Source organism: Monopterus albus, unplaced genomic scaffold, assembly GCF_001952655.1.
Source record: "Monopterus albus unplaced genomic scaffold, M_albus_1.0 scaffold34.1, whole genome shotgun sequence".
Classification (NCBI taxonomy): Eukaryota; Metazoa; Chordata; class Actinopteri; order Synbranchiformes; family Synbranchidae; genus Monopterus; species Monopterus albus.
In genome coordinates, this window is record NW_018127914.1 from 3,597,490 (window position 1) to 3,610,588 (window position 13,099).

Genomic DNA, 13,099 nt, shown 5'->3' on the forward strand with positions numbered 1-13,099 from the left:
GGCAAGCTAACCAGCACAATGCAATTAAGAGGTTGTGGGTAGTCAAGTAAACTTGACACTGTGTTTTTCATATCAGTGTAGGGTGATATTTTAGAGAAAGAGAAAAAGTGAAAAATGACTTCAGGTTATTATTACACAAAATATGTTGCAGATAAAAGAAAAATGAAATCCAGCCTGTCACCTCACGTTTGAATGAATAATGTAAATTAAGTAATAGGCATCCTAATCTACTTTTTCAGTCCCTCTCAAGCCTGAAGGCAAAACCTTTCCTTTTCCAATAAAGCTTTTATTTCCAGTCTCTGTAAGTCAGAGCAGTAATTCTGCCGCATGGGAGGGCACACACTGAAGAAGCAGCCTTATAGCCATCTGTATATTTCTGACACCTCTTGTATTTCAAATGAATTTCAAATCTGAAGGCTCACAAAATAATCCAAGCACAACTGTACATTGTAAGAAATGGATGGATGATTCCACTGATGGATTTAATTTAACACAGAGTAGACAACATGCCCACTTATGGGATGAATTGGAATTACCCTTACAGAAAAAAACAGCATTGACAGACACATGAGAATCAATCAATCAGGACTGACTTGCTTGTGGGGGCTGAAGATGTGTGTTAGACCAGAAGACCAGCATATGGCGCTGTTACCTCAAGCAGCCTGAGCACTTTTAGTGCGCCTTGCTTTACCGTAATGTGGTCCTTAAATCAATTTGAAGTGGCGCTTTTACTTTATTAAATACAGCATCTAGTCGCGGTGTCTAGATTAATTCTCGCGACAATTGCAGCAGCTGAGATGCTAGGAGCAGAGGAGGGGATTTTAACTTGTCAGAAAAACAGATAAATTATCACCACACAGGTAAAATTGCTGTGTTGTTAAATAAATATGAACAGTTATTGCGGTATTAAGTTTCACGTGGTGCAGCACCGACACCAAAAATGAATCGAGACAAAGCTTGAAGTGTCGTTGTGGTGTGACTGTCCACTTAGCTCTGCTGACAGCCACTCCTTCACCTTTACGTTAGCTAACTAAGTAGCCCATTACTTGATAATTGCACTTAGGTGTGGCATTTAAAGTCCGGGATAGCATCTAACAGACTTCTGCGGGTGTAACCACACGTTAAACTACTTCCGAAACCCCGGTTTACAGCTGGAATTAAAAGCAGTAACATTAGCACATTGACTTTATTAGTGTCGAATGTTTTTAGCTAGAGTTCTTGTTGTTAATTTGTGACAGCTGTGTAACTGAGGCTCACTGCGCGTTCTAGTTAAATAAAATGTATTCTACTTCATCAACCACACTGCTGTGGCTGACTCATGATACAGGCTGAATGTTATGCCGGTGCACTTATAAGTATACTTATGTTGATGTGACTTGACTTATTGTTGTGTAAGGCGCCAATGCCAAACCTGGCTGGCTACTTTTATTCCTTTATTTCATTAAACTGCTTTTATATAGTACCTTACAGTTTAAATATTTGCGTAACGGATGATCTGGACATTATATTTTAATGTCATTTTCTGTGTATGTTTCATTGGTTTGAATGCGAGTTGTGATTTTGGGCTTTTAACACCTTAATTTGATTCATGTGTATATATTTATTACTTTTTTGATGGTGTAAATTGTATGTCAGGGCACTATTGAAAATGAGAGCTTGCTCTCAACTGGTCTTCCTTGAATAAAGGTGGATAATGATGAAGAAAAAGCCGTTAGTTAATCAGTAGTTGCAGATTTGAAGTGCAGCATTTAAGACATTAATTGTTCTTTGGCTTGTTTTTACTTTTTCTCTCTTACCCCTGTTAACCCCTTCATTAAGGCATGTAATTGTGTGCTGCTGTGAAAGAACTTCACTTAGCCCTAGACCACCACCACCTCCTCCTCCATCATCATCTTCATCTGCTGTCTCCATGACAACTCCTCCTCTAGTGTCACCTTTTGGTGGGCAACCACCACTGCAGCAGCAGCAACAACAGCAGCAAGCTCAGGCAGCACGTGATGTCAACACGGCCTCGCTGTGTCGCATTGGCCAGGAGACGGTCCAAGACATTGTCCTCAGGACCATGGAGATTTTCCAGCTCCTCAGGAACATGCAGGTCTCTCTGGCTTTCTCTCCACCCACGTCTGTCAGTGTCCAAACAAAAAGTCTAGTGAACGAAAATGGCTACAGTCCTTTACTGTTTGCCACTACTTCTGCCTTTCATATTTCCCATAGCCTTCAATGCACTATTATGCAAATAAGAAAACAAATTAAAATTAATTCTGAAAGAAATTAGAAACAAGTGCAAAGAAGTTCAGATTGTTAGTGATGTTGGAAAAAAGTCTGGTCTTAGTTACAGTTGTAGCCAAGCTCCAAATGGGCCTTTTTCACAGAAAACATTTAAACCTGTCACAGAAGGAAAAGCACAGGTGTTAATAATAGAATTATTTCTGTCTGAATGACATTTAGATGGTGTAAGTTTCTGGCTTTGTGCACGGTGAGGCTAGAACACTGGACTAGAACAGAGCCATTGTTTTCCATTGTTTCCTAACAGTAATGCAATATGACCCATGCTGTCCAGGTGTTTAGGCTATGAAATCCAACACGAGCTAAGAAGGGGGTTTACCCTCTTGGCTTTGCAGTGATTTCCCTGTGTTTATGGGGCTTGGTGTATGTTGTCAGATCTAAGACGGTGCTATTTTAGGTAAAAATACGAAGAAAAATAGAGTATTTTATCAGTGTACTATCCTTATGGATCATACTGTATCTCAAATGTTTCATTTTTACGTTGCAATAGTTTACTGCAATCAAATGATGACACGACTGTCAAATAATTAAATACTAAATTAATGTATTTCTGAAGCAGTTTATCCAGGTTATTCGTCTTTGTATTGGTTTGCTCTTCAGTTTACCTGTAGTTTAGCTCTGATGGTTTCCTGAAGATGAGGTCAGCATGGTTTTATCATGTATGTCTTTAAGTATGGCCTTCCGAAATGCTCGTTTTAATCTTGTTAAAGTCACAGCCAGAGATGGGTCAAACACACCTCAGCCACAGAATGCATAAACAGCACTTTTGTGACTTTCTTTTTTTTAAGATCACAGACTGTATTTATACTCATAAAAATTCTTCATTTATCCTCCCAGCCTCCCTCTGTCTCTCTCCTCTCAGTTTTTTGTCTCGCTTTGCTTTGCTTGCCCTGAAGGCAGGCTTGTTTCACGTTATGTAGGATGTTTATAATCAGACAGTGCTGCTGCAGAGGTTTGTTGATCCTCTCAATAAAATCATGTCTAGTTACTCTAACACCAGTTGTAGTTAAAAGCCAGTGTTGCTGTCTCAGTAGGAGAGCAGCAGCTGAGGCACTTAATTAACATTTTGATGCTGCTGAGATTGTGTTTGGTAGTTTAAATTGTGGTATTATATTACCGTGACCATAATGTTGCACCATCACAAACAGGTTAACTGCATTGCCTCATTTATATATGGCCTATTTGGTCTCATTCTTAGCAACAAAAAGGCAACTCACTTTGTTATAATTGAAAATGAAAAGTGCATATATTGTACATTAGTTAGTGGCTTGTCATGGACCTTTGTAGTGCTTTTGCAGCCAATACTAGGGATCAGTGGCTGTTGCTTTGTATTAGTAAAAAATGTTGTCTTTTATGTTGCTTAAACCAGTCTTCTCTGGTGCTTCTCAGTTGCCTAATGGAGTCACTTACCACCCCAACACCCACCAGGACAGGCTGGGAAAACTCCAGGAGCACCTACGTATGCTCTCTGTGCTCTTTCGCAAGTTGCGCCTTGTCTACGACAAATGCAACGAAAACTGTGCCGGGCTGGACTCCATACCCCCAGAGGTGAGACACATGCTGAGTGTGCAGGTGGAATTTTTTTTTATACTAATGGGATTGGAGGAGTTGATATATTTTTGGCGCCTGGCCATTTTTTTTTCTGGGGAAGAGAGGTTAAAATGTCTTAAAACCAAACATTACTGAACTAATAATTTATAACAGTAGTTGATCATTAATCTCAGGTAGTTGACTGATTAGTCAACTAATTGTTTCAGTTCTAGTTCCATTTGTCAGCCGCTTGGGCCTGTTTGATTAGAGGTAATAATCTCAGCCATCTTGCATGCTATATGATGTTTTTGACAGGTCTGTAAAGTAGATTAAAAAAACTCTTGACTTACTATATAAACAGTGCTTTGGTACAGTACAGTAGCTGAGAGCTGGCAGTCCAGGGAGTAGCTGGGATAAATTTGCTGTAAGTTTGTGCACGTTGACACTTGAACATAGAACAGTGGCTTGATGTTCTTTTCTTTTTTTTGTTTTTGTTTTTGTTTTTTTAAACATAAACACTATTGTAGTTGGATGTGGTTTAAGCTACTGATGTGCTGGAAACATCAACACATGCTGTATATTATGTGCTTGTCATGTTGTTTTTGGTTGCACTTTCAGTCACTCCCAGTGTTTCACACAAACTGCTTGCTAAATTAGGATGCTGTTAGTTTACAGGAAGTAGGCCTTTTGTATTGCCACACCCCCTTGCTCATGCACACACACTGACATAGCTGCACACAAAAAGACATCTTTACACTGGGGGACTCTCATCTACCTACAGTACTCCCTCTGGGTTTGTCTTCCCTCTGCTCGCAGCAGATTTATTCTTCACTTCATGTGAGTCTCTAGAGTCTCTTTACTGCTGGTGACGGTCACTGTCCACTGTATCAGCCACACTTTTGCCCTATCTGCCTGCACAGATACACAAAAATAAACTTGCATGAGCACAACTTTATCCCACACAGAAAATCTGTACAACATAGATGTAAGTGCGGTGCATTGGAGCATTTCACAAAGGAATTTCTTCAACACACACATGCAGTGGCTCCCTGGGCATACGCTGTATAAGGGTCCATGTAGGGCTGCAGCTCGGCTATCCACCACTGTTTGATTGGATTTATGACTGCAACAGTCCCTTCCCAATTTTTTACAGATTGGTTCAGAGCTAATCTCTCTCAGCAGACTTCTACTGAGGATAAAGGAGGACGTGGGAGGAGGCCAGTCTTAAATTGGAACAAATTTGTGATGGCTGCCAACCTGTATATTTTCCGCATTGAATTAATACTCAGCAGCATTTCAAATGGTCTGTCTACTGGTTGTTCAGAACGACTCGTCTACAGTTCCGCCCCCAAATCAAAGTCTCTGAGGGGTTCACATTGACATTTTCCTTTTCTGTAATGGTGTTAACCTGCACTGAGTCATCTTCCCCCCCTTTATCTACCCCATTTAAATATTTATTCATTTCCCCCTTGAAACTGAGACCCAGACCAAGGCTGACCAGCCAATAGCTCAGCTCACTGTGTTTGTCTGGGGCTGAGGGTTGTTGATTTTGGCCCCAGTATGCATTCATTTATCATCCCAGAGAATTCAGGTGCCCACCTGACATCTGCTGACGATTGGCTGCCCGAAACAGGACGTGGAATCAATGACTCGCGCAGTGTGACCTCATTGCAGTCTAATTAGCAACAGACCTGTTTAATGAACAGCTGGACCAAAAGCACACGTCAGCATTTCCCCCTCTTTCTTTCCAGCTGTTTATCGCTGCAACCTTGCTGCAGATATTTCCTTCCTTGTTTTTCTCACTCTTTTACACTCTACACTCTTTAGATTCCTTTTTTCTTGTTCTTATTCCTTTTGTTTCTTCCTTTTCCCTTTTTCCTCTCACAGCGTCTTGATAGTGGCTCTTTCTTGCTTTCCCTTTCTTTCAGTCAACCTATTTGTTCACATTGGCTTTGTTTCCTCATTTTCTCTCCAGCTTTCTCCTCTTCTTCTGTTCCCCTTTCTCTGCTGTCCAAGTCGTTCTGCCGTCTTGTTCTTTCCTGCAGTGAAAAGCCTTGCCATTTAATTTTCCTCTCCCCTTACATGTTTACCCTGCTATTTTCTTATTATTTTGTTGTTTTTTGGCTTGTCTTTTCCTTCCTTTTTCTTCTTGTCTCAGCGCAGTAAATTGGAGAACTTCATTAGGCCATTCTTCTCTGTCAAGCAGGAAACCACATTCATCTTTCTGTGGAAGAGGCAGGGGTTATGACTCACACACTCACACTCGCATCTGCTGCATGGCTACACGTGCACCCACTCACTCTCCATCCATCTTTCCCCACCATCCTTAGCACATTAAATTTCCCCCCACAGACTGCCAAAATCAGCCCTGTACCTTTAAAATCTCATATGTCATTGGCTTTGGTTTGAAATTATCTAATAAAAAACATTCCTCTTTTCCTGTTTAAGGTTTTCAAGAGTCAGAGACAAGCTCAGAGTTTGTCTGCTGTAATATCCTGCACAAGTCCTGAGTTTGTGAGTTTGTGGCTCAGCCTGGTCACTGATAGGAACATAGTTTTTCAGGTTTTTACATCTGTCAGTCTGTGTTTCTAACACACTCTTTTCTGTTTTTTGGTTTTTCTCTTTTCACTTTTTGTCACATTTTTCCCTCCACCCATTTCTCTTCCCTCTTCAGCTTTGTTTTTTGCTTCCCTAACTTAATGTTGTTCATCTCTATGTAGTCTTTTCTTCTTTCTATTCATCTGCGTCTACCTGTCTGCCTATATTTATTTTTTACTTCTTTTGTGTTGGTCTTGACATTGGCTAGATCCAGCTGTACTCATACAATTCATACATTGCTTCCAGATGAAACGGCTTTCTTGAATCATGTCTCATATCCACAGGGCCTCAGGTCAAACACTGCAGTCAATCAGAACTCAAGAACTGTGTAAGATTTTGATTAGCATTGTGCCAGGTTGTTATTGGAACGAAGAATGTTTTTCCACAGTATAGCAGTTTTATTGGCTCCTGGATGTTTAGAGTGTCTCCTGCCTAATCTGTGTTTGTCATCTTGTCTGGTATGACAGTTTTTGATTGGCAAAGGAAATTCTGGAGTTGTTAGGTAACTTTTTTGGGGGGGGCGGGGCAATATGAACTTGCCTTCAGTATAACAAACTACTGCTGAATATCCAACTTTAATTACAACCCATTAAACATTTTGTCAAATGTCTCAAAAAATATGCACCAAAATTGGTATGTAGATTTTTCACAGTGTTAAACAGTACTGCAGGTAGTGCATACACCTCCCCAAGAAAACCTTAGCTCAGGTGCTTGGACCAAAAATGTTAACAAATGAAACCAGAGAAGATGACTGCACACTGATGGTTCTTTACAAAAAGCTAGTTTTACTTGGCTGGTCCACAAATACAAAATGTCATCACTACTTCATCAGATATGGTCCACCATGTGAATAAAACAATAAAACTGATTTTATGTCGACATAATGACTGTGCATTTCCTCGAAACATTGTACAGTTACACAGACATTTGACTATATTTACATTGGGTACACGCAGTTGCTGTAGTTGTGGCCAAAGATTATCAAGCATAAAATCAGTGACACCTTCTCAGTGTATTTCCTGGCTATGCATTATACGAGGAGCACTATGACTCACAACAGTCACATATTACTTTGTGTGTGACTGCAGCAAGCATCCTGTTCTCTTCCTCTCTGGGGTGATCACTAGGGGGCAGTGTGATGTAAAGCAGCAGGCAGTGACCCTATTGATTCTCAGGAACACCGGCTCCCCTCAAGGCTCTTGAACATCAGCTTTACTGTAGTGTCAAACAGACAAGGTCAAGCACACACAGCGTTTAAAAATGAATTAATCTCCCACTCGCTCTTTGCGTTGAAAGAAAGACTCATCCTGTGTTCGAGAGCTTACACAGAATCCCCATTTTCATCACCACCTTGGAACAAGATTATGAGACAGGACAGAGATATCTTGGGACAAAAAGGTCAAAATTACTCCTACTCATGTAATTCTGACCTAAAACTGCACTTAGCAGGCATATAGGTCTGCTACTGGAAAATGTGAATATACAGTACAGTGCTTTTGTTATTTTTAGACCATAAACTGAATGAGGAGAGAATGTGCTTCAGTGAATGAGTTTAATCCCAAAATGCAAAGACCTCCTTAAAACAGTGGACAGCCACAAAAGTACATTTTGTCTCTTATGATTGTGTGAACATGTCAGCATTTTGAAGGCAATTCGCTTAAAGTTGTCTTGCTTATGTTAAAATAATAAAGTCAGATTTTTGTTGGCCTCACTTCCAGCAATTGATACCCTTTGTGGAGGATGACGGTTCCAAACACGACGATCGCTTAGCCAGCCAAAGCCGCCCTGCCACCGAGGAGAGGAGAGAAATCCTGGAGGTCAACAAGGTATTGTGTTCTGTATCTCAATAGCACAGCTCTGTTTGGATTACAGGTTTGATTCCCAGCCAGCGGCACTGAAATGGAAATGGGTTATGTATGGAATAAAAAAATGAAACTGATATGAAATGTTATCACAGCTTTACATGATGTTATTTCAGATCAGCAAAGTTTCACTTCACTGCTAAGATCCATAATCCTCCAGGCATTTTAAATCACATCTACCTGAGCTTTAAGGAAAATGCTGGGTCCAGTATTATCATTAAGATAAGAAATAATAATTAGGCATGAAAGTCATTATAGATTAGTAATTGTATTCACCATCATTAACCTGAAGCTTTAATAGCCAACTTTCTATTATTTGGAGAGCAAATATCCAGGTTGTAAAAGGAGGTTTATACAAAACTGAATTAAAGAAGCTACACTTGATAAACTTTATTGTCTGCTGATAGAGTTTGTGGGTTTAAAGGCAAGCATGGAGTTGCTGGGCAATGCTCTTAACCACGATTACATTTCATAAAGTTGTGTAGGCACTAGATTCATGTACTTGTAGTTTCTCCTTTCAAGATCTATAATATTCTGTGTTGTTTGTTCTGCGCTAGCAAAGGAGAGCAGTAGTCTGTATTTGAAACCTAAGGAGCAGTTTGACAAATGCGTGAACCCTGTGACATGAGTGGAGGTTGGATAATCAGTACTCAGCATCACGAGTCCTCTAGTTGAGGTCTCGTACTCAGAGTTGAGAGAGAAAACTTTGGATTAGTTCATCTCATCATTAAGGTAGTAAAAAGGTTTCACAGTTGCATAACAGTAGGAGTGGATGAAAGTTGCTCCTAGATGCATAAAGCTCTGATTTTTTTTGGGCCTCTCTTTGTTGACACACCTCTTTGGTATCATGTGGAATTTGGGAACATCAGCTGTGGACTAGCTGATTGCAGAAGTGGTTCCCATTTTCTCAGAAGGTGACTGGAGGGTTTGCTCCTACAGCATGTGTGTTATTGGGGTGTTTTGATATCCTTAGGGTTACATCCTTGCTATTTTCTGAGAATGACCTCATGATTCTCATTTGCTCTGACATGCACTGTGAGCTGTAGGGTCTTATATAGACAGGTGTGTGGCTTTCCTAATCACGTCCAATCAGTATAATCAAACACAGCTGGACTCAAATGAAGGTGTAGAACCATCTCAGGGATGATCAGAAAAAATGGACAGCAGCTAAGTTAAATATATGAGTGTCACAGCAAAGGGTCTGAATACTTATGAACATGTGATATTTCAGTTTTTCTTTTTTAATAAATCTGCAATAATGTCAAATTCTGTGTTTTTCTGTCAATATGGGGTGCTGTGTGTACATTAATGAGGAAAAAAATGAACTTAAATGATTTTAGCATATGGCTGCAATATAACAAAGAGTGAAAAATTTAAGGGGGTCTGAATACTTTCCGTACCCACTGTAGTTTTGTCGAGTTCATTGAGCCATGACCAGCAGACATTGGGACGGTCTTAGGCAGGGCGTGACGTCATTAGGATCAGCATCTCAAAACCTGAGATTGTGGGACTGCACCTGAAAACTGTGGATTACCCCCATCAGGGTGCTGCCTCAAGTAAAGGAATTCAAATATCTCGTTGTAGATAAGATGACATCCAGATTGGGTGGATGCCACCATTGATAGGTTGTTGTTCTGGATATTTGTGTTGAAAATGGAGCTGAGTTTGAAGCCTGAAGGTGAAGCTCCCAGTTCAACTGGGTTCCAGCCCTTATGTACTATATGATCATGATCTCTGGGTAGTTAACTGTGTCTTACAGTAGCTACAGTAAGAGGATTCAGCATTTCTGGTTTTTGCCAATGAGCAGAATGTAAAAAAGGTAACAAGGAATGGCTTTGTGTAAGCTAATCAGCTATTCTGTAGTATGTATGGGGCTACGGGGCGGCTGTGGCTCAGGAGGCATAGCTATCATCCCCTAACTGGAAGGTTGGCAGTTCATTTCCTGTTCTCCCCAGTCCACATGTTGAAGTGTGCATGGGCAAGACACTGAACCCCACGTTGCTCCTGATGGCCAGAGTAGCGCCTTACAGGGACAGTGCTGCCATCGGTATGAGTGTGTGTGTCTGTGTGTGTGTGTGTGAGGTGGCGTCGCAGATGGCTTCCTTGGTTCTGTACCGGAGACAAATTCCTTTGTGTGTGTAACATACTTGGCCAATAAAAGTGATTATCATATAAATGTATTTAAAATATTAAAGACTTATGAACTGACCAGTGGCTACAAAAAGCTAACGTCAGCAGGACAGAAAAAAAAGATGATGGGTTTTTTTCTGTGTCTTGTGAGTGAGGTGTTCATTTATAGAGTGGTTCCAAGTGCTGGACATCAAACACACCTAAGAGCTTTTTCAAATGTATTCACTGTCAGTTATGTTTATATTTTTTACTCAGCTGTGATAGAAGTGACACTCAGAAGTGCAGAGCAGAGAGCATTTCTTCAGCCTGACACACCATGTTGTCAGTCAAAGTCTGAAAGTTTGTTAAAGGAAGATTTAAGTCTGAGCCATGGCTTATTTTAATGCTACAGGGAAACAAGGTAAAGCATGAGCATGGAAATGCATAGGAAGATGGTTGCACAGACATTGATTAAGCATAACTAAGAATAGAAAATCAATGTCTTATGTGACACTAAAAGAAGTTACAGGAATGTTAGTGAAATGTTTAATTTTTAAAATTATAACGTTTTCACTTCTGGTTGATTTGGCAACACCTGTGGTTACTGTGGTAAAAGCAAATATGCTGTTAATAAAATGTCAAATGATTTTGTCTTGTTTTATCGATACATTTTTGACGAACAGCTTATGTTGGTGTTAACATTGCAAACAGATACATTGCATTTCCTGTGACTGCTTCACAATAACAGTAATACCTAATTTTGAATGCTTTTAATGTGAAACATCATTGGCAGGAAATGTTTGTATTGGTAGCACATTTTTCAGGATTATAGCTTTAAATGTGTTTGTCCTTAAATATTTTTATAGCTGGGAAGAGATGAGCACACTCATTTTACTTTCACTGTTACAGGAGCTCTCTTCAGATATGTCTGTTACTAGAAATGAGGCATAGCAAGACGGGACACTCCAGTATTAAGACAAAGACAGTATAAATGACACACACATGCATATTATATATACATTATACAGCCCCGCATTTCCTAACGGAACTGACTGCTGGGACATGACAAGGTTGTCAAACAACAACAAACCCCACCCCTTGATGTTTCAGCATTTACCATCATGGGTTATTTTTGGCTTCAGGGATTAAGTTTAATCTCTCAGCATGAATTAGGAGCATCAAGATGACATTAAAGCACTGTGTGCAAATATCAGCCTTGGGTTGATAAAACGTAGATGTAGGTGAAGTCAACAGGCACACGGTACAGTAGTTGTGGACAGTGGAGCTTGGCAAATGTTCATCTAAAACGCATCATGCATTATTTAGGGGGCCTTTTTAGTTTGCCTTGTCTGTCATGGATTTGTTTTGTTTGTATATATGTGTGTTGAGTGAGGGTGAGAGAAACAGCTTTTGTTGTTTCTTCTGAGAGACAAGATGGTGCTTTCACACGCTTTCTGTGTCTGAATATGTTGGCTGAAGCCCTTCTCTGTGTATGTGCATTGCACTGGCTTTGTACAGATTGTGCATGCCAGGACGTCTGAATGTGCTGCAGTGATAATGGTCCAAGGTCAGGAGTGTCAGTGGTAGAGATGAGAATTGGTTATTTTTAAGAGCTCAGCACAGCTCCCCTGGCTGCTTTTAAATGTTAACACTACAGTGAAACATTGCAGTGAACCCTGTGCTCAGCTACACTCAGCCCAGTCCAAAACAAACAGCATCTCCTTTTCACACAAAGCCTCCACACCCATTAAGAGCACGATAAAAGCCTGCTGATATTGTTAAAGATAAATAACCAAGTGCTTATTCCAGTGTTTTGAATGCGACACTGAACTGAACTACTGAGATTTGTTTTTAGTATTCTTGCACAAACATAAACAATATTACATTTTCCCCATTTCACTGACAGTGTATAAATGACGACTTGAAAGTGAGTATAATTTTGTGTTATTAGAGAGCTGTATACAGTGGGTACGGAAAGTATTCAGACCCTCTTAAATTTTTCACTCTTTGTTATATTGCAGCCATATGCTAAAATCATTTAAGTTCATTTTTTTCCTCAATGTACACACAGCACCCCATATTGACAGAAAAACACAGAATGTTTGACATTTTTGCAGATTTATTAAAAAAGAAAAACTGAAATATCACATGGTCATAAGTATTCAGACCCTTTGCTGTGACACTCATATATTTAACTTAGGTGCTGTCCATTTCTTCTGATCATCCCAGAGATGGTTCTACACCTTCATTTGAGTCCAGCTGTGTTTGATTATACTGATTGACCGTGATTAGGAAAGCCACCCACCTGTCTATATAAGACCCTACAGCTCACAGTGCACGTCAGAGCAAATGAGAATCATGAGGTCAAAGGAACTGCCTGAAGAGCTCAGAGACAGAATTGTGGCAAAGCACAGATCTGGCCAAGGTTACAAAAAAATTCTGCTGCACTTAAGGTTCCTAAGAGCACAGGGGCCTCCATAATCCTTAAATGGAAGACGTTTGGGACGACCACAGCCCTTCCTAGAGCTGGCCGTCCGGCCAAACTGAGCTATCGGGGGAGAAGAGCCTTGGTGAGAGAGGTACAGAAGAACCCAAAGATGACTGTGGCTGACCTCCAGAGATGCAGTCGGGAGATGGGAGAAAGTTGTAGAAAGTCAACCATCACTGCAGCCCCCCACCAGTCGGGGCTTTATGGCAGAGTGGCCCGACGGAAG

At 40.4% G+C, this 13,099-nt stretch overlaps 1 protein-coding gene across 4 annotated transcripts in view; it reads left to right on the forward strand.

Moving 5' to 3' along the window:
* Window positions 1-753: 753 nt before the first annotated feature.
* Window positions 754-13,099, forward strand: part of med30 (mediator complex subunit 30) — a 29,395-nt gene continuing 17,049 nt past the window's right edge. Inside the window, exons 1-4 of one of the 4 annotated variants that reach the window (XM_020597278.1) lie at window positions 754-860; window positions 1,819-2,095; window positions 3,676-3,834; window positions 8,133-8,240. In XM_020597278.1, the coding sequence (XP_020452934.1) occupies window positions 1,910-2,095; window positions 3,676-3,834; window positions 8,133-8,240 (453 nt within the window). In that variant the 5' untranslated portion in view covers window positions 754-860; window positions 1,819-1,909. Of the gene's footprint in view, window positions 861-1,091; window positions 1,167-1,281; window positions 1,392-1,818; window positions 2,096-3,675; window positions 3,835-8,132; window positions 8,241-13,099 lie in introns of those variants that run through there. The other 3 variants (XM_020597280.1, XM_020597277.1, XM_020597279.1) reach the window with 3 other exon arrangements.